The sequence below is a fragment of the Notechis scutatus genome, chromosome 15, assembly GCF_049901735.1.
Source record: "Notechis scutatus isolate UNSWTSFEM ecotype Mainland chromosome 15, rNotScu1.2, whole genome shotgun sequence".
NCBI classification, from domain to species: Eukaryota; Metazoa; Chordata; class Lepidosauria; order Squamata; family Elapidae; genus Notechis; species Notechis scutatus.
In genome coordinates, this window is record NC_142023.1 from 6,026,925 (window position 1) to 6,049,029 (window position 22,105).

The 22,105-nt window shown below is 45.0% G+C and overlaps 1 protein-coding gene across 6 annotated transcripts in view; it reads left to right on the forward strand.

The window, feature by feature from the left end:
* Nucleotides 1-309: 309 nt before the first annotated feature.
* WHRN (whirlin) overlaps nucleotides 310-22,105 on the forward strand; it is a 142,290-nt gene continuing 120,494 nt past the window's right edge. For 3 of the 6 annotated variants that reach the window (XR_015745445.1, XM_087944320.1, XM_087944322.1), the window contains exons 1-2: nucleotides 313-1,643; nucleotides 21,022-21,237. Coding sequence is in view for 5 of the 6 variants with exons in the window: in XM_087944320.1 (XP_087800446.1) it covers nucleotides 822-1,643; nucleotides 21,022-21,237 (1,038 nt within the window). In the remaining variant the exon portion in view is untranslated. Of the gene's footprint in view, nucleotides 1,644-21,021; nucleotides 21,238-22,105 lie in introns of all 6 variants that reach the window. The other 3 variants (XM_087944324.1, XM_087944323.1, XM_087944321.1) reach the window with 3 other exon arrangements.

The following is a 22,105-nucleotide window of genomic DNA, read 5'->3' on the forward strand; positions in this document are numbered from 1 at the left end:
GCACCTTCCTCTCTGCCGAGGCCGGACTGTATCAGCCCCGTCTCTTGGCAACCGGGAGACGCGTCACTTCCTGAGCAGGTTTCTGCCAAGAGGTTGGTTGATCCCGACAGCCTGGCAGCTCGGCAGGGCGAGCGAAGGGGCGCTCAACAGTTGGAGAAAGTCTTGGGCTGGCGTGTGCTGGGGAGAGCGAGGAGCCGCGTCTGCAGAAAGAAAGCCTCGGGTTGGGTTGTTGTTGGGTTGTTGTTGTTTTTGGCAAGCTCGGGCGAGGCGCCAGTTCTTATTAATATTATTTTTTAACAAGGCGAGGGTGAAACAAGCAGGGCGAACCTTTGCAAAGAAAAAGAAAAAAGGGCAGACTTGGTGTGGCTGTTGCTCTTTGGACGAAGCGGAGTTGTGCCAAGCAGGAGGCGCCAGGGAGTTGGAGATGCGTGCGCTCCGCGGAACGCAGAGAGGCCAGCCGGCAGCGGCGGACTCGGCCACGGATCCCATCCTCCGCGCCGGCCTGAGCCACCCCCACCTCTGAACTCTGTTTCTCTCTCTCTCTCTCTCTCTTTTTCCCCTCCTCACCTTGCAAAGGACAAGCCGCAGGGGGGAAAGCGACGCCGGCCAGGACGCCTTCTCCGGAGCGCGCCCGCCCCTCCGCCGACCCGCCCGGCGTCTCCTTTCTCTGCTTTTCCCCCCATGGCTCCTCCGCCTTTCCAGCCGAGGGGGCCGAGGAGAAGGGAGCCCCGCAAGTGAACGGCCCCCGCCGTCCAGCTGTCTTCCGATGCCCGGCTCCCCAGCGGCCGACCAGCATCCGTCTCTCTCTCTGGCCGGAGGCGATGAGCGCAGACTTGGACCGTCTCTCGGTGGGTTCGCGCGCCTCCAGCGCTTCTTCCTCGCCTTCCTTCGACGGGGCGGGCAAGGGGGCTGCGGGACAGGCCGGGCTCAGGAGCGGGGGGCCCGGATCCGGCATCCGGCTGCTGTCGGCCAACGTGCGGAAGCTCCACGGAGCACTCAACCTGCTGCTGAGCGAAGGCGAGCGGGAGCAGTTCATCCATTGCCTTAACGTCTACCACTGTCGCCGGAATGTCTACGACTTGGTGCAGACGCTCAAAGTCTTGCTGGACGGCCCAGAGAAGAGGCAGCTGCTGCCCATGTTGCGCCTGGTCATCCCTCGCTCGGACCAGCTTCTCTTCGACCAGTACACCTCGGAGGGGCTCTACCTAAAGGCGGACTTCTTGCCCATCGCTGGGCCAGGGTACGATGGGGCCGGGTCTTCCAGAGTCCTCCCTCCTCCGCCCGGCGCTGCCTCCTCGGCCCCTTTTCCCTCTCCCACCCCTGCCGCTCGTTTCTGGCCTCCCTCCTCCGGCAAGCTCCGGTCAGAATTCAGCACCACCGTGGACGGGACAGCTCCCGGAGACGCTGCGGTTGGCTTGGAAGACCTGCCAGGAGAGGTCAGGCGGATGACTCTCAAGAGGCAGAAGGCTCAAGAAGGGTTGGGTTTCAGCATCCGAGGGGGCTCTGAGCACAGCGTTGGCATCTACGTCTCCCTGGTGGAGCCGGGCTCCTTGGCGGATAAAGAGGGCCTTCGGGTGGGAGACCGGATCTTGAAGGTCAACGACAAGCCGCTGGACAAGGTGACCCATGCTGAAGCCGTCAAGGTGAGGAGGAGGCAAGCCCAAAGCTGCCAACATCAGCCTCCCCCCCCCCCGTGCCAATGCATGCCATTCCAACTTGCAATGTTTTGTTGGCCTTGGTTCGAAAGTATTGTTTTGTTTTGTTTTCCTCTGGTTGAAGTGTCCTCTTCAACAGATGGCAGAGAAAATGTTGTGGTTAAGACTAAGGAGAGCTTGGCCAAAATATATTCCATGCCAGGTCCCAGAATTCTTCCAGAATGAGAGGTGATGGGTCAACAAGTATGGAATGCACCAAATCTCCCAAAATGTTACATCTGCTTTCTCCTATAAAGTGTTCACCAAGTGAGGAGTCCTTGGTGCTTCCTCCTCCTCCTCCTCCTCCTCCTCCTCCTCCTCCTCCTTTTCTTCTTCTTCTTCTTCTTCTTCTTCTTCTTCTTCTTCTTCTTCTTCTTCTTCTTCTTCTTCTTCTTCTTCTTCTTCTTCTTCTTCTTCTTCTTCTTCTTCTCTTCCTCCTCCCTCCTCCTCCTCTCCTCCTCCTCCTCCTCCTCCTCCTCCTCCTCCTCCTCCTCCTCCTCCTCCTCCTCCTCCTCCTCCTTCTTTTATTTGGATTATCAAATAAAGAGAACCCATAAGCTATTTCAATGGGCTGGGTTCTTGCAAAACTATCAGAAAGACTCCCCAAAGTTAAGACTAATCAAGCATCTTGGGCATCTTCTAAGTCTCACCGTCCTAAGTTTCCACTTGAACCTTCTCATCAATGTGGGAAGTCAACCTGGAGTCCAGAGAACAGATCTAGATTAAAGATGATTAAATTTTTCTTCTGAAAAAAAGAGCAATCAAGAGACTTTTTCACCCATTACAACTAACCAAACTAGGCGTAGTGAGGAACATACATGTGTAGATGTGTTTGTGTGTGTGTGTGTGCGTGTGTGAGATGGAGACAATACAGTATGTTGTATGAATCCAACCGGTTTTAGTGGCTCTGTCAAGTGCCTGCCCATTTTGGTGTGTCTGTCAAAACACCCAATTTTTAGTGCGTCTGTCCAATTTTTGGCAGTTCCGTCAAAATGTAAAGCTTTGAGGAAGACATGCAGAGCCCATCGGTTCTACATCAGCTCCTAGCATGGTAGAATCATAAAACCACAGGAGCAAAAGGGGCATCGAAGATCTTCTAATAATCCAACCCCACCAGCCTCTCTTTGCTGGTAGAGTGGAAGCTGTTAGTTCCAGATCAAAATTGCAAGGAAGGAAAGGGTGGAGGGGAAATCTACCTTGATAGAAATCAGAATTTTCCACCGTTGACCCGACTTTATAATCCAGGCGGTTCCTGACTTACCACCACGACCAAGCCCAAAATTTCTGTTGTTAAGCGAGACATTGGTTAAGTGAGTTCTGCCCCATTTTACGACCTTTCCGGCTTCGATTGTTAAGTGAGTAAATGCAGGTGATAACTTAGTAACCCGGTCGTTAAGTGAATCGGGCTTTGCTCGTCAGAAGGTCACAAAAGGGGATGGCCTGATCCCAGGACATGAAACCATCATAAGTACAAGTCGGTGGGCAAGCATCTGAATTTCAATTGCGTGATCCTGGTGATGCTGGAAAGGCTGCAACTGTGAAAAATGGGACTTTTTTTCCATGCTGTCGTAACTTTGAACGAACATTCCTAAGTTGAAGTGTTCCATGCAGCTGGTGGCTCGAGCCAGATAACAGATAATCAGAATTGGAAGGGACCTTGTAGGTCATCTAGTCCAACCCCCCGCCCAAACGGGAGACGCTACACCATTTTTAACAAATGGCAGTCCAATCTTTTCTTGAAAGCCTCCAGGGATGAAGCTCCCACAACGTCCGAGGGCCACTTCTGTTCCATTGGTTGATTGTTCTCCCTGTCAGAAAGTTTCTCCTTATTTCCAGGTTAAATCTCTCCTTGTTAAGTTAACATCCATTATTCCTTGTCTGGCCTTCGGGTGCCTTGGAAAATAGCTTGACCACTTCCTCCTCTCTGTGGTAGCCCCTCAAATATTGGAAGACTGCTATCATGTCTCCCCTGGTCCTTCTCTTCCTTAGACTGGCCATGCCCAGTTCCTGCAACCGTTCTTCATATGTTTTAGTCCCCAGTCCCCTAATCATCCTGGTTGCTCTTCTCTGTACTTTTTCTAGAGTCTCAACATCTTTTTTATAATGTGGTGACCAAAACTGGATGCAGTACTCTAGGTATGGTCTTACTAAGGCTTTATAGAGTGGTATTAGTACCTCCCTTGATCTTGATTGTATCCCTCTGTTAATGCAATTTAGGATTGCATTAGCTTTTCTGGCTGCCGCTGCACACTGCTGGCTCCTATTTAGCTGGTTGTCCACGAAGACTCCAAGATCCCTCTCACGGTTACTGCTATTGAGCCTGGTTTCACTCAGTCTATATGTATTGCTAGAGCCAATTGCTTTTAGAAGGTGCGAAGCGTAGCGTTGCGATTCCTTCCTCGGTAAGATGTACAGAAGTGATAGAAGTATTAATTCCAGGCGAGCAAAGCAATTTTCGTTATCTCAAGAGGCAGGACAGGATGTTTAATAGGGGGAAGAAAAAACGAAAACACCCAGATTTTGCAGCAATGCTGATATGAAAATCTCTCTACCAGCAAGATGGAAAAAAAAGAAGTGATGGATAGCACCACACGATGAATAGGCGCAGGAGCGAATTCTCAGGATAATCTGGAGTAATTTGTCCTCCCGTTTCCAGGTCCAACTTCGCTTGGTGCTAAACCTTAGCCGAAATTACATTTGCTTTTTCCTCTGTAATGTGGTTTTTTTTTGGGGGGGATTAGCGTTTATGTAAAATACTTGGCAAGCCCAATCCGGCATATCGCAGAGCATATGTTCTTTCAGCCAATTCTTGCTAAGTAATTGAATCAGCCCCGGGGGTCTATTTTTTTATTTTTTTTCTTTAAAAAAAAAATCCTGACCTTTTGTTCAAATTTATGTGGCATTCTTTTTGGGACTAGAACAAGAATTTGGGACAGATGGCTCTCTCTCATCAAAACTTTCTTGTCCTTGTTAAGGGATGGAAAGGAGAGATATCTTTGAACTGAGTTCAAATCCTGGGGAAATTAAGAAGCATGTCCCCTGGTAGTTTCCTTTGCAACAAATGGAATTGATTTATCTTTTTTTTTTTTTCAGAATGTTCTCTCTTTTTTTTGTTCTTATTTCTCAGCTTGGCCTATAGCCATATATCTTTCTGGTGGTCTGTCACTGAAGTATTAATCAAGGCAATATCTGGTTTACAAAATCAAACATTGTTTAAAATTGCCACTTACTATAGCTGAGTCGCATCTCACATGAAGAGTTGCAAATATTTCTTTCCTTCCTTCCTTCTTTCCTTCCCCCTCTTATCTCTTCCCTCCCTCCTTCCCTTCCTTGATTCTCCCTTCCTTGTCTGACTCTTCCTTCCTTCGTCCTCATCTCTCTTTCCTTCCTTCATTTCTTCCTTCCTCCTCTTTAATGTCAATCAATTGAACTGACAAAGATGATGTCAAATTGCTTGAACCTTCCTTTTTTCATCTTTTTAAAATACGATTTTCTGAGAAGAACCCTGATTTTTGAAACCATAAAACGAAAATAACTGTGCTCTCTACCTCTCCCTCCCTCCCCCATCTCTCTCTCTCTCTCTCTCTCTCAATATTAGTGCATTCTACAGCTCCCGATAGAAGAAACCAGATGTACATGTTAGAATAAGCTTCCCAAAAGCTTCAGAAATTGTCCTTGAAAAGAAGCCATTCATATCCTCAGTTTTAATCTAGTTTCTTCCCAGGCTTGTTAAAACAGCAGCATTATAATTTCCCCCCAAAAAACGGACAGCTTCTTTAAAGAGGGAGATAAAATATCCAAATGGTTTATAAAATTATGCAGAGCATAAATAGAAGGTTTTCTCACTGTTGTAACTGCAGAACTTGAAAAAAATGTTCAACAGAAGACTTAGGAGCAAAACCAAAGATATCATTCTTCAGATAAATTGGTGTAGTTGTGGGCCAATCCAGCCAGCCTCTACTCTGTAGTTGAGTTCACATATTTACGTGGTTTGTTGGGTCTGGCATTTTGTGTGAGTCCAGCCTTTGTAGTTTGTGAAGCATGGATTGTATTCCACTCCACCATGTTGAACCAACTCAGTCAATGCTGGCTTGTTGGAAGAAACACAGTTCAGCATCCAGCCCCATTTTTTGGTTCTCAACATCCCAATTAATATGGGATGATCTCATGAGGCTAAAGGCTGTCTTATTCTGAGCTGCATAGATCAGATCTACTAGCTTTTGTATTCTTAAAGTAGGAGAAATTATCTCTCTTGTATGCCAAATCTTTGAAAGAGCTCAGCTCTAGCTCCCTATCAATCAGCCAATATCAAGCTAATTCTACTTTTGCTAAGTATTCTTTTCGAATGTCCTTTTTCTAATTTCCTCTTGCATCCAACAAGGCTCAAATGAGATTTTCCTCACTCGCTGAGGTGGTGGCCAAAGTAAATAAGCCCATTATGGTAGTTGGAATGAAGAACAGAGTTGGAAGGGACTATGGAGGTCATCTAGTCCAACCCCCTGCTCAAGCAGGAAACCCTACATTCTGGACAAATGGCTGTCCAGTCTCTTCTTGAAAATATCCAGTAATGGAGCATTCACAACTTCTGGAGGGAAGTTGTTCTGCTGATTAATTGTTCTATTTATCTATCTATCTATCTATCTATCTATCTATCTATCTATCTATCTATCTATCTAGAAATTATCTGTTCTCTAGAAATATCTTTATCCTGCAACAGCATCTTCCTTAAGAAGAGCTGGATTTATTAGCACTAATTATGCAAATTTACTACATCTCTATCAAGGGGATTCATTTGCATGCACAATTCCGCTTCCTTCCTAATGAAGTTATCATGTCCTTAAACGTCAGCTTTGATCAGTGTGGATCCTTGTTGGTTCTTCCCTGTCCTAATTTCCAAAGCTCTGAAATTTCAACAAGCATTACAACATACTTGAAGGCAGCCTTTGCAGATTGAATGGATCAAATATAGCTTTAAAAAAATAAGGCAAAAATCCAACGTGCTTAAACACTTAGCTATAGAACACAGTCACTGCTGTATGCTGGACTTTGTGCACTGCAATTGCAGAATTACATAGGATGCATATTTTCAAGAGTTTATCTATCTATCTATCTATCTATCTATCTATCTATCTATCTATCTATCTATCTATCTTCAATCCATATGTATCTATCTATCTATCTTTCATCCATCAATCTGTTCATTTATCCATTCTCTTTCTCTCTCTCTCTCTCCCTCTCTCTCTCTCTCTCTCTCTCTTCAATCCATATGTTTGTTACTATATCTATCCAGCTATCCATCTGTCCATTTATCCTATCTATCTATCTATCTATCTATCTATCTATCTATCTATCTATCTATCTATCTATCTATCTTCCATCCATATGTCTCAGTATGTCTATCTTCCATCCATTCATCCCTGTCCATCTATGTTTATCCATCTGTCTATCTGTCTATCAATCTATCTATCTGTCCATTTATCCATTCTCTCTCTCTCTCTCTCTCTCTATTTATCTATCTATCTCTTTCTCATCTCTCTATCTTCCATCCATATGTCTGTCACTTTATGTATCTATCTATCTGTCTTTCATCCGTCCATCTGTCCATTTTATCCCATCTGTCTGTCTATCTGTCTGTCTGTCTGTCTGTCTGTCTGTCTTTCATCCATCCATCTGTCCATTTTATCCCATCTGTCTGTCTGTCTGTCTGTCTATCTATCTATCTATCTATCTATCTATCTATCTATCTATCTCTTTCTCATCTCTCTATCTTCCATCCATATCTGTCACTTTATGTATCTATCTATCTATCTGTCTTTCATCCATCCATCTGTCCATTTTATCCCATCTATCTGTCTGTCTGTCTGTCTGTCTGTCTGTCTGTCTATCTATCTATCTATCTATCTATCTATCTATCTATCTATCTATCTATCTATCTCTCATCTCTCTATCTTCCATCCATATCTGTCACTTTATGTATCTATCTATCTATCTGTCTTTCATCCATCCATCTGTCCATTTTATCCCATCTATCTGTCTGTCTGTCTGTCTATCTATCTGCCTGAGGGCTTGCCGAGATTGCTTTTCTAGAAAATATACCACAGTTTCAAAAATCTTTCTTCCCAAGTCAGCAGTTTGTTTGTTTGTTTTTTTAAAAAAATAAAGATACTCCAGAAGTGGACAAGATGCTTGCTAAATCAGACCCAGGAGAAATACGGTCCAAGAATTATTATCCTACAGTCTCCATCTGCTATGTTTTCCCTCTCTGATACTTTCCCAACACTGGTTGGTCGCATTGCACTGCAAAATCATCACATTTATTCTGTGGTCCCTGATTGGCTGGGATTAGCTACCTAACTACATCGAAGAACTGGCGTCAGGAGTTACATTGCTAAGGGGGAGGTGGAAGGCCGTGACACAGCAGCAAGGTGGATCAAGGACACTGACCCAAACCAGTTTTGGAGAACCATTCAGCATTTTTCTTTGAAAGCTCTACTATTATTCTCAGAAGAAAATTGGCCTGGTCTTTGGAGCCACTTCTTTAAAACAAACAATATATGGGATGCAGGAAAAGAAAAGAGAAAGTGAAAAGTGTTGCCCTTCCACGACAAAATTTGTTTTATCATGAGGATGCAAGAAACTTCCAATGAGAAGAGTTACAATCAAGTACCCCGTGGTATTATTGTTGGGGTCCTTGGTGCTCTCTGAGCTTGATGGTTTTCTTGCGTCTTGCATTTCATGACCCAACTAGGTAGCATCATCGGTGCTTGAAGGGAGTGAGGATTGTCGGGAAGAAGAAGAAGAAGGAGGAGGAGGAGGAGGAGGAGGAGGAGGAGGAGGAGGAGGAGGAGGAGGAGGAGGAGGAGGAGGAAGAAAGAAGATCTGATCTTGGTTGTATTCTTGCAGATATTTCATGACACAAGTAGATAGCATCATGTGCTTGAAGTAGTGGTGTTTGTGAAGAGGAAGAGGAGGAAGAGGAGGACTGTGAGGTCCTTGGTGCTCTCTGAGCTTGGTGGTTTTCTTGCAGACGTTTCATGACCCAACTAGGTAGCATCATCAGTGTTTGAAGGAGGTGGGGTTTGTGGAGAGGAGGAGGAGGAGGACTGTGAGGTCCTTGGTGCTCTCTGAACTTAGTGGTGTTCTTGCAGATGTTTCATGACCCAACTAGGGAATATCATCAGTGCTAGTAGTGAGTGGGGTTTGCTCTCTGTTTATATACTAGTGGCTTGCCCTGTCAGGGTTGATGGGAGTGTTCTTAACGGTTCCTTGATTAGGCTAGGATGCTTTTTTTGCAGTATCTTAAAGACCATGTTGGTTTTGATCTACATCTGTAACAAGGTGTGCTTTTCTCATTCACCACCTGCTTCGCCCAGGGAAAAATTTACTGCTACAAGGTATTAAACTCGTATTTCACACTTACCGAGCCTGGTGGTTTCTGCTTATATATTCTGAACGGCCGGTTTAACTCTGCTCTCCAATCAATATGATGAATGCCTCTTTTAATGGAAGTAGCCAAAACAATCTTTAAAATGAGAGGCAGCCTCCCTCGTTCATTCCCAGCTGGGCGGATAAACAACTTGAGGTCACCATTCCTTAGTCTTTTAAAAAAAAAACTATCCAGGATGCTTTGCTTTCCATCAGCAAAAGAAAATAAGAAAAGTATTTTGCCTTGTTACGGCTGACTTCTCCTCTATTCAAACCTTACGAGGGCTTAGCAAGGACTTCCAAATTCTGCCCAACGACAACTGCAAACTACATTCTGGAACTTTCTTTGAGCGGAGCAGCCTCTGCTCTGCAACCAAGTTTAAGTTTGTTTACCAAACAATGCTAAGACTGACAGCTCAGGGTGTTTATTCAAGCAAATGAGCGTAACAGCTGATCTTCTAAATGGGCCCTGCATGGGGCTACCCTTGAAAAGTTCCCAGCAGTTGCAACCGAGCAAAATGTGAGTTGCTAAGCACTTAACCACCCGAGGGTACAATAGATTATACCATGCCTGAATTGTTAAAAAATAAATAAATCTGTTCCTGGTTGCCAGTTGCTTCCCAGGCTCAGTGGAAGGTGTTGCTGGCAACCTTTAAAAGCCTGAAACTCTTTCAGGGCTGGTTGGCCTCTTGTATTGTGAAACTGGCTGGTTATTAAGAATAGCAGGGGAGCTCTTGTGAATTTGCCCTTCCGGTTTGGAGGTTCACCTCCAAGAAAGTGGGTTTCTTGTAGTATATTTTATTTTATTGTCATTGCACCTCGTATAGCGAAATTAAATAGCATCTTCAGTATACATTACGACTATGAAAATAAACACAAACACGCATCCTTCACATTCTATGCAGTTGAATCAAAATCCCCTGATATTGCATTAATATTGTACTGTACAGCGGAATGCAATAGAGCTACTGCCCTGGGATAGAAGCTGTTTTTTTCAGCCTATTTGTCCTTGTTTTATTATCCTGTACTGTCTGTCAGATGGTAATAGTTCAAAAAAAGGGGGGTGGCCAGGATGAGATGGATCTTTGAGGATGTTTTGAACTTTCTTAAGGCAGCAGGAGCTATAAAGCTCTTCCAAAGAGGAGAGAAGGCAACCCAGGATCCACAGGGCAATGACATTAAACCGTCTGGAGCGCTTTCCGATCTGCCCCTGTGCAATTGGCAAACCAGACACAGATGCAGTAAGTTAAGATACTCTCTATGGTGCAGCGGTAGAAAGTTACCAGCAGTTTTTCATTCCGTTGTTGTTTCCTGAGGAGTCTCAAGTAGTATCATCTCTACTGGGCCCTTTTGACCAGTCAGGTCCTCTTTTATGGTAACACCCAGAAACTTAAAAGTGGCTACTTGCTACACCATTGATAAGCAAGGGCTGGATGTCTGTTCTTTGGCCTTGTTCCCAAGACACTAAAGTCCCCTTCGGGAGTTTCCTTAACACGTCTCTCTCTCTCTCCGTGTTTCTAAAAGTGCAGCTTCTTGACGAAGTATCGATTCTTCATGTTAGTCTCACTGACAAACCTTTTTGGTTCTGCCTTTGTTTGAAATGCAGCTGATTGCCCTGAGCACCCGTCAGAACAAAAAAAGGCAGGGTTATCGATCCGTTTGGATCAATCAACTAATGGCAAGGAAGGCGAATGAGCGACAGATAGGGAGCGGGCTGGCTTGAAGAAGGGGACCACTTGAAGCACGTGACGTAAATATTTCATGTATAAGAGCAGCCGAGGAATCCAAAAAAAATGAACATCATGAGAAAGCTTCCCTAAGGGAAGGCTTGAGTCAAGCCAGATCGTTCTGTTAGAAGAGTATATCTGTAGCTCAGGGTTGAACTGTGGGGTCCTTGGTGCTCTCTGTGCTTGGTGGTTTCCTGGCAGACGTTTCATGACCCAACTAGGTAACCTCATCAGTGCTAGAAGGGAGTTGAGTTTATGGGAGGAGGAGGAGGAGGAGGACTGTGGGGTCCTTGGTGCTCTCTGTGCTTGGTAGTTTTCTTGCAGACATTTCATGACCCAACTAGGTAACCTCATCAGTGCTAGAAGGGAGTTGGGTTTATGGGAGGAGGAGGAGGAGGACTGTGGGGTCCTTGGTGCTCTCTGTGCTTGGTAGTTTTCTTGCTGACATTTCATGACCCAACTAGTTAACCTCATCAGTGCTAGAGGGAGTGGGGTTTATAGAGGAGAAGAGGAGGGGAGAAGGAAAGAAGGAGAAGGAGGACTATGGGGTCCATGGTGCTCTCTGAGATTGGTGGTTTCTTGCAGACATTTCAAGACCCAACTAGGTAACTTCATCAGTGCTAGAAGGCGGTGGGGTTTGCAGAGAGGAGGAGGAGAAGGAGGAGGAGGAGGAGGAGGAGGAGGAGGAGGAGGAGGAGGAGGACTGTGGTGCTTAATAGTTTTCTTGCAGACATTTCATGACCCAACTAGGTAACATTATCAGTGCTAAAAGGGGGTGGGGTTTGCAGAGGAGGAGGAAGAGGACTCTGGGGTCCTTGGTGCTCTCTGTGCACCTCATCGGTGCTGGAAGGGGGTGGGGTTTTCAGAGAGGAGGAGGAGGAGGAGGAGGAGGAGGAGAACGACGACGACTGTGGTGCTTGATGGTTTTCTTGCAGACGTTTCATGACCCAACTAGGTAATGTCATCAGCACTAGAAGGGGTTGTGGCTTGCAGAGAGGAGGTGGAGGTCTGTGGGGTCCTTGGTGCTCAACATCAATGCTAGAAATGACTGAGGCTTGAAGAGTGGAGGAGGGGGAGGAGAAAGAGGAGCACTGTGGTGGTATGTGAGATTGATGTGGTCCTTGCAGACATTTCATTACCCATCTAGGTAACATCATCAGCATTAGAAGGGCTAAGAAGTGAGGCTAATAAGAGATAGAAGCAAACCCTACTCCTTCTAGCACCAATGATGTTACCTACTTTGGTAATGAAACGTCTGCATAGAAACCACCAAGCTCAGAAGGCACCGCGGATAGTTCTGCTTTTACTGACAAAGGTCCAGCCCTCTTCATACCTTCCATACCTGTGGCCAAGATCTGGTTTCCTTCTCCCCAAACACCAAGGTTTTGCAAATTTAAAAAAGAAAGTGACCCCAAGTCCCTTCCCACTCTGTGATTCAGTTATTTAAGAGGGATTTTGGAGAAGCCAACTGCATCCTGGAAAAAAAACCCAAGTCCAAAAATACCACAGAAGAATCTTTGGTAGCTGCCTGTCTCTCTAATTAATTGGGCCAGTTATTTTGCATCCTTTGTTGCAACTCCGTGTGACGAGCATTGACACCATGGGCTGACTTGCTGGGAGGCTGTTTTGCTGTTATTTTTGTTGCCTTTGCCTTCTCAAAGTACGTTTGTTCAGTAATGTTCTTTTGGAACGTTCATCTCATATGCTGGTTCCGCCAAGTCAACATTTCTCTCTCTCTCTTTTTTCTCTTTTCAAAATCAAATCTCCCTGTAATTATTGTAATGTTCCTTTGGCTGCGGGGTGGAGTGACCTTTTGCAAAAATCCACCAGCTGCCGTCAGCCTGTTGGAATAAGAGTTCCAGATCAAGGCTGGGGGATGATCATGCTGACTTTCCAGTTGTCCAGAGACTAAGAGACCCGTCTTGCCAGTTGAGTTCTGCAAGAATTCATCTCAAATGACAAATCCCACCTAGTGTCATGCCCTTGTTGGGGTCCAATTCTGAGGGGGAGATGGAGCAGCTGACAGATAGTGGGAGTGTGGCTCCGGTGGCTATGGAAGAAACGGGGGGTGGGGAGGCCACAGTCCAGCTGGGCATTCAGAGGAAGACCCAGGTCCATCCCCTCTTCATCCTAAGGCATGCAGGACGAATGGAGAAGGAAGCAACGGGGCTTACGGGAGAAGAAAGGGCCCTGATCCCCTTCAAGGGGTGCAGCTGGGAAGACTGTTTAAAAGGGCAAGTGCACAGGGCAAAGTTGCTGGAAGCAAAGCGTGCATTATCTTTGTTGAGGCTTACTTGGCGTCCCCCCAACTGTGGGTGCTGTTTTATCATTTGGAAGCCTGCAATTTATCATCCTGGCCTGTCGTGTTAATTACTTCAGTGTGGTTTGTGTTGGTTTTTGTTTTTTTATTTCTAATTATCTTTACTTTGGGTTCGGACTGCATTTCTTCCCTTCATAGACTGTTTTTGGAAGAGTTTCATCTGCAGCCGAGGATAACTGGACTTTGGGAGCTGGGTCAGAACAAGAATAGAACGAATGAGCTGGAAGGGACCTTGGGGGTCATCTAGTCCAACCCCCCACTCAAGCAGGAGAACTTTATACCATTTCAAATAAGTGGCTCTTCTTTCCCACTGATTTTGCTTGTCTGAAGGTTGCAAAAGGCCCTTTTGCCAGTGCCGTTGTGACTCTGAGCGGTTGTAAGTCAAGGACTGCCTGAATTGGGACGTTCGGTTTAGGAAGAGCTGCTTTCTAAGTCCCTGCCTCTGCTTAGTCTTTGGCTGCTTTTGCCACTTCCTCCTTCGATCCATCTCTCTGTTCACTTGTCCCTTCCCTATTTGCCTTTTAATGGCTTAATTATAGACTTTCAGGAGGCAGGTACCCGGGGAAACAATTTGGAAGAGCCAGGCCTTCAAAATTGACCTTCACGTTAGGCTGAAGGGGAGGATTAAATCGCTCCCCGATCCATTTGGAAGTAGCTGCTGACATCGTTAGCAATTCAATGTGCCATTCTTTCCTCTTTGCAAAGCTTGCGAGAGCCTCATTAACACAATCTTCACTGGTCAATCCAATGACACTCTGCAAAAGGTTGCCAATTGCCCCGGCAGCATCCTGAACCGGCCCTGTTTGAGGCTGCAGATAACAGATAATCAGAGTTGGAAGGGATCTTGTAGGTCATCTCGTCCAACCCACACACCCCACCCAAGCAGGAGACCCTACAGCACCATTTCTGACAGATGGCAGTCCAATCTCTTCTTGAAAGCCTCAAATGATGAACCTCCCACAACTTCCGAGGGCAACTTTCTGTTCCATGGTTGATGGTTCTCCCTGTCAAAAAGTTTCTCCTTATGGATGGATGGAAACTGAACAAGGAGAGATTCAACCTGAAAATAAGGAGAAACTTTCTAACAGTGAGAACAAGCAGCCAATGGAACAGAAGTTGCCCTCGGAAGTTGTGGGAGCGCCATCACTTGAGGCTTTCAAGAAGAGATTGGACTGCCATTGGTCAGAAATGGTGTAGGGTCTCCCACTTAGATGGGGGGTTGGATTAGATGACCTATAAGGTCCCTTCCAAATCTGATTATCTGTTATCTGTTAACTAGAGCAAGTCAGACCCCACCAAATGATTTTATGGCACTCGGAAGGTTTTGTCTTCCCAGTTGTTACTCCTCTTAAGATTTGTACGGTGCTCCTTTAAGGAAAGCCTTTAAAAGCTTTGCTATGACAGCAGGATCTTGGCCAGGATTTTGTATACACTCCCTGGATGGTTAAAGGGTTTCAAGTGTTTTTGTATTTCCCTAGCAACATACAAAATCCTAAGATGGAATACTTTCCTTCTTAGGTTTTTTTCGTTTGTTTGTTCTTTTGTTATGATGTGTTGCTAATCCTTTGCCTGATGCTGTGAGTGGTTTGCAATTAGGCAACCTTACAAATGGAATAAAACAAGCGTAGGAACCGGGAGCGATTTGGACACAAAGGTTCATAAATTAATAAAACAGTCCAAGCCTTATGCAAGAGAGCAAATAAAATTATCGGCTTTCTTAGATCAGAAGTGGTGGAAAACAACTCTTGGTTCTCACCAGCTGGCAATCCAGGGCTGGTAATGGTTGACGAGAGTAGCATTTTTGATATATTTCTAAGAAATGAATCAAGGAGAGAAGCAACCTAGAACTAAGGAGACATTTCATGACAGGGAGAACTAGTAATCCGTGGAACGGGTTGACTCCAGAAGTTTTGGATGCTCCATCACTGGAAGTTTTCAAGAAGAGATTGGACAACCATTCGCTGGGATGGTATAGGACAGGGGTCCCCAACCACCGGGCCCCGGACCGGGCCCGGTCCATGGATCATTTTCTACCGGGCCGCCGGTTTGCTGGGCGCCGCCATCTTGTTTCGACGAGAAAGTGCTTCCGGGTGAGCTTTTCCGGTTGGAAAGCGGCGTTTGGGTCCTGAAGGAATCCTCGCGCCTTAGTTTCATCGAAGGGGGTGGGGCGGCTTTGAACGAAGAGCCGTCCCGATGGCGGAGGAGATTAAGAAAGCACAAAAAAGGTACAAAGGAGGAGTTGAAGGTGGCGGGGAGAAGCAGGGGACGGCTGGCTGGCCGGTCACTTGGCTCGCTTTGCCTTGTCAGGCGTGCTGATGCCAGTACCGGGCCGCGGATCATTTTGTGATGCCAGTACCGGGCCGTGGCACAAAAAAGGTTGGGGGCCACTGGTATAGGATCTGCTGCTTGAGCATCAGGTTGGGCAAAGAAGACCTCCAAGGTCCAACTCTGTTGCATCCATCAGGTTGATTTCCGATGCTCTCCCAAACTGCGTATAACCTAAAGCTGAACAAGCCAGCTGCCGAAACACTTTATGGGGTTCAGTCTGCTTTCTCCAACCAACACTTGGTGCAGAGGTGGGTATTCAGCAAGTTCTGACCAGTTCTGGAGAGCCGATAGCGGAAATTTTGAGTGGTTCAGAGAACTGGCAAATACTGGCTCTGGCTGGCCCCGACCCCATTTATTCCCCGCCTCCTATGTCCCAGCTGATTGGCTGATCTTCTTTTGTTGCCCTGCAGAGGAGAACAGAGCTGGAAAGTAGGTTGGTGGGGTGGGGAGGGAATGGGGACTTTGCAGGATCCTTCCCCTGCCATGCCCACCAAGCCACACCGTGCCCAACAAGACACGCCCACAGAACCGGTAGTAAAAAAAAATTTGAATCCCACCACTGACTTGGTGGGTTTGTCGATGGAACAAAGCAGGTTTCTTTTCTTTTCTTTTTTTCCTTAGGAATGTGAGTTTGTGAAGGCACGGTGCAGATCAATATTCATTACACCACCAGATCAATCTCGGGCCGTAGGGAATCTTCATGGGGTTCATTGGACTAAATCGCTTGTTTTACTAAGAGGGCACCAAGGCTGGTTCTGTGCGGCAGGAAGAATGAGAGCTGCAGCTCAACGAGGCCAGAAAACATTCTGCTCCTTCATGGCTATTGATTTATTTGCAGAATAAAGAAAATATTAGCGGGGTGGAAAGATTCCAAGGAGGTAGAGATCTGAAGAGCAAAAAAGAAAAGAAAAAGAAAGCGTGTCAGTTTTGAAACGTGGAATGGGAAGGGAAAGACGTGACCTAAATAGTAGGTTTGCAATTAACCCCCCCAAAAAATAAAATGCATTGTTCGTCAGTTTCGGTGTTTGAGCAAGAAAAGGATAGCAGTATGTTTCGATATCTCAGGGGCTCCCCCAAAGAAGAGGGAGTCAAGCTATTCTCCAATGCACCTGAAGGCAGGACAAGACGCAACGGATGGAAACTAATCAAGGAGAGAAGCAACTTAGAACTAAGGAGGAATTTCCCTGACAGTTAGAACAATTAATCAGTGGAACAATTTGCCTCTGGAATCGACAGCACCCAGAACCTAGATTAAGTCTAAGATTAATATCAGACAAACAATCAAGTAGACAATAAACCAATCAAGGAACTGCCAAAAAAGCCAACAGTATCAACCCAGCCAAAGAACTTCTAAGACTACTCGAGGGCAAGCCACTAGAATAGAAACCGAGAGCAAACCCCATTCCCTGTTTGCATTGATGATATTCCCTAGTTGGGTCATAAAATGTCTGCAAGAAAACCACCAAGCTCAGAGAGCACCGAGGACCCCAGGCCACCACCTCCTCGTCTTCCTCCTCCCCCTCCTCCTCCCTGCAAACCCTCCTCCCTTCTAGCACTGCTGATGTTACCTAGTTTAGTACTGAAATGTCTGCAAGAAAGCAAGCAAGTTCAGAGAGCACCAAGGACCCCTTATTTCAACCCTGAGCTACAAATATTCTCTTTATTTTTACCATTCTCACCTTCAGATCCCCCCACTGGAGGCCAGTGCTGACAGTTGGTTCCTTCCTTCCTTCCTTCCTTCCTTCCTTCCTTCCTTCCTTCCTTCCTTCCTTCCTTCCTTCCTTCCTATACATGCATGCATGCATACATACATATATTGCTATTCTACCTGAACTCTTAGCACCCTTCTGATAATTTTGAAACACCGAGAGCGCTCCATCCCCATGAAAAGAGCAAACCGTTAGCAATTTACTCTCGGTCTTACAATAACCCGGTCGCTGCACCGGGTCGGAGCTGACCACTATTCCGCTTAACGCCGACTGGCGAAGATGCTGTTTGACATCTGCAGGAAAGGTGGCTCGTGTCACAGCACTTGATTCCGGCAAATGCAGCAATGCATCACCGAGCCCGCTAATGAAACCTCCAGCTGTTTGCTGTCAGCCTAACTCAATCTGGGAGAAAACGCCGTGTTTGTGTGCAGGGACAATTTCCCCAAGTGTGTCTTTTTCTTCTTCTTCCTCTTCTTCTTTTTTTTTTTTTTTAATCATGTCCTGGATTCATCTGTCTGCCTCTCTGTCTTTTTTTTTTTTTTTTTAAATAAAACCAACCGCAACAACCATTTGCTTACACGGTAGCCGAGCTGACACATAATTAAAACAAAGAATCAATGGACTAATGAAATCCATCTGGCTGTTAGCCTTTATTTATTTATTTATTTATCTTGTTCCGGGCTGCTGAGCCCAGGTGATGAGAAGTTCCTGACAAGATGGATGGACCATGAGATTTTGGGCCTGGAAGACTTCTGGATGAGCAATCGGAATCCTATTGGGAATAAAAACCAGGGCAACGTTGCTGTCGATAGGACCGTGGAAACGTGTTACTGATTTCTTGAAACCATTTACTGGTTGATTGATTTGATTTGATTTGTCAATCGCTTACAAGATAATAGGTATAAGTATAAACACGAGTAAGAATACAGGAAATAGGTACAAATAAACGGGGACAATAAGACAGGGGCGGTAGGCACGATGGTGCGCTTATGCACGCCCCTTACAGACCTCTTAGGAATGGGGTGAGGTCAATAGTGGATAGTTTAAGAGTAAAGGAGTGGAGGTTAGAGGATGTAACAACAGAGTTCAAAGCATTGACCATTCTGTTGCTGAAGTCGTACTTTTTGCAAACAAGTTTGGAGCAGTTTACATTGAGTTTGTATCGGTTGTGTGCTCTCGTTGAGGTTGAAGCTGAAGTAGTCATTGACTGGTAGGGCATTGTAGCACATAATTTTGTGTACTACACTTAGGTCCAACCGTAGGCGGCGTAGTTCAAGGTTGTCCAAGCCCAATATTTCAAGCCTGGAGGCATAAGGTATTCTGTTGCGAGTAGAGGAGTGGAGGACTCTTCTCGTGAAATACTTCCGGACTCTCTCAATTGTATTAATGTCCGATATACAGTGCGGATTCCAGACAGATGAGCTGTATTCAAGTGTTGGTCTAGCAAAGGTTTTGAATGCCCTAGTTAGCAATTCGATATTATTGAATTCAATATTATTAATGGAAAGGAGAGGAGAGCGGCTATGGTGTGGAGTGTTCTTGGTGGTTCTCAACTGTATAAAAATAAGATAACCCCACCTTCCACTACCACTGATGATGTTACCTAGTTGGAAAATGAAACATCTGTAAAAAAAAGCCCACCAAGTTCAGAGAGCACCAAGGAGCCCACAGTTCAACCCTGAGCTAAAAATATTCCCTTCTACCTGTAGTTTGCACAACATTATGCAACATAAGGAAGATACCAGTTTATTTACGCCCCCCCCACCTCAAGTGAACACTTATCTCTGACACATAAGCGGTTATCTTGGACCCACCTAAAGCCTAAAGGCTCTCCGTCCCGACAACCACCGTATTTAGATACTCGAGTGGAGAGAATTAAAACTTTATCTACAATAAAACACGAAGACAATTGCATTTCCAGCCCGTTCTATTTAAAAAAAAAATTCAGGTTTCAAATGAACCAGGTGTGACTTCAGTGGCTGATTATAAATCGAAGCCCTGTTGGAATCCCTCCTCTAATTTAGATATTTATCTCTAATCGCCGCTTTACTTTTCTAAGGACAAAACTTTGGCTGCCTTTTTGCTGGTGGTGCGTTTTGTCGTTCAAGAACAGCCTGGCACTTTCTGTACTGCAGAGGAAGGGATTATTTTTTTCTGGTCACGATTTTTGAACCGTGTCGTATTTTAAAAAATGATAATATTTTGTGGCACGAAGCTTTAAGAGCCAGAAATTCCCAACCAAATAAGACAATAAAAAGGATACAGGTAATCCTTCACTTAGGACTATAAATGAGCCCAAAATGTCCCTGGCTAATTGAAACAGTGATGAAGCGAATTTTGCTCCTGAAATATATTTGAATATCAGAATTTTAGCTCCATTTTAACACCTTTCTTGCCACCACTGTTAGGCAAATCACTGCCACTGTTATGTTAGCAACACAGTTGTGAGGTTAAACCTGGCCTCCCCGTGGATTTTGCTTGTCAGAAGGTCGTAAAAGGAGATCACCTGACCCCCAGGATAAATCTGAGTCAGTGGACAAGAGCCTGGATTTTGTTCACGAGGCCACTGGAAAGCTGCAACAGTTGTAAGCGTGAAAAATGGTGCTAAGTCACTTTTTTTTTCAACGCCATTGTAACTTTGAGTGGTCATTAAATGAAACTGCTGTAGCTCAAAGGCTAATCTGTCTTTGGCCTATATTCCAGGCCATGCAATTCGCCAGTTTTGGGGAGCAAGAAGTTCTTTTAGGAGGAAAGTAATGGGAAATGGGAAATGCAAGGTTTGAATAGAATGCAGAATAGATTAGAATTAGAATAGAATAGAATAAGGAATAGAATAGAATAGAATAGAATAGAATAGAATAGAATAGAATAGAATAGAATAGAATAGAATAGAATAGAATAGAATAGAATAGAATAGAATATGTATATATATGGAAGATGGCTTGAAGTTTTTATGTTTTGTTTGTTTATGTTTGTTTTAAAAACCAATAAAAATTTTAAGAATAGAATAGAATAGAATTTAGGATAGGATAGGATAGGATAGGATAGAAGATAGGATAATATAGAAATAGAATAGAATAGAATAGAATAGAATAGAATAGAATAGAATAGAATAGAATAGCTTGAGTCCCTCTTCTTGGTGGCAGCCCCTCAAATATTGGAAGTCTGCTATCATGTCTCTCCTGGTTCTTCTTTTCATTAAACGAGACCTGTCCAATTTCTGCAACTGTTCTTTATATGTTTTAGCCTCCAGCCCCCTAATCATCTTGGTTGTTCTTCTCTGCACTCTTTCTAGAGTCTTTCTAGAGTCTTTTTTCCATGGTGACGACCCAAACGGGATGCAGTATATTCCCAGTATGGTTTTTAGCAAGGCATTATAAAGTGGGATTAACACTTGACATGATCTTGATTCCATCCCTCTGCTAATGCAGCCTAGAACTGTGTTGTCTTTTTTGAGCAGCTGTAGCACGTGGCTGGTTAAGCAATTGTCCGCTAGGACTCCAAGATCCCTCTCACAGGTTAATTATCCCAACTCTTCTATCAATAAACTGAGATATTACAGGACTTCTCCCAACAGTTCAAGAAGATTCCTTCAGTATCCACCCAAAATTGCCCAGGGGTTGCAAATAAGGCAGGTGGTTTTGTTTTGTTTTGTTTTGTTTTGTTTTTTGGGGGGAGATTCACACTTCCTTAACACTAGCGGCGAAAATATTGGAGCTGTGAACATCGTTGCTTTTTAATTAAATGGCCTCTTTTCTCATGCTTACCTTCACCTTCTGATATAAACTTTGTCTTCAACATCTCCCCCCCACCGCCAGGCCCTCAAGGGATCCAAGAAGCTGAACCTGACTGTCCATTCGGTGGGTCGCATCCCTGGCGGCTACAGAACCAACCACATCTACACCTGGGTGGACCCCCAAGGACGAAGCATCTCTCCCCCGGTCGGCCTGATCCAGCATCAGAGCAGCTCCTTGGGCAAGGAGAGTGAGAAAAGAAGCCACCTCCAACTTCTGCAAGAAGGCGATGAAAAAAAGGTGAGGACTAGTAGCTCTATTTTCTTTACTGCCGTGCTCATCTTTAGCGCAGTGATGATTAAGGGATGTGTGAATCGATCCCCTGCTTGCAAACGGATTCAGAACATCAGCTTAATTTAATGGACTCCTTTGTGCGCAAGAGGCTGTTGGACACTCCAATTTTGTGGGGAGTGATTGTCATCTTCTCACATTAATACAGTTGCATTTGGACACTTAGAATAGAATGACAGAGTTGGAAGGGACCTTGGAGGTCTTCTAGTCCAACCCCCTGCCTAGGCAGGAAACCCTACACCACAAATGGTTATTCAACATCTTTTTAAAAACTTCCAGTGTCTGGAAACAAGTTGTCCCACTGATTAATTGTTCTCACAATCACAAAATTTCTCCTTAGTTCTAGGTTGCTTCTCTCCTTGATTAGTTTCCACCCACGGCTTCTTGTCCTGCCTTCAGGTGCTTTGCAGAATAGTTTGACTCCCTCTTCTTTGGGGCAGCCCCTCAAATATAGGAAGACTGCTATCATGTCTCCTCTAGTCTTTCTTTTCATTAAACTAGATGTACCCAGTTCCTGCAACCGTTCATCATGTGTTTTAGCCTCCAGTCCCCTAATCCTCTCTGTTGCTTTTCTCTGCACTCTTTGTAGATTCTGAACATCTTTTTTTACATGGTGACGACCAAAATTGGATGCAGTACTCCAGGTGTAGTCTTACTAAGGCATTCTAAAGTGGTATTAACACTTCACATAATCTTGATTCTATCCCTCTATTCATGCAACCTAGGACTATGTTGGCTTTTTTGGCAGCTGCTGCACACAGCTGGCTCCTATTTCAATGGTTGTCCACTAGAACTCTGGGATCCCTCTCACAGTTAC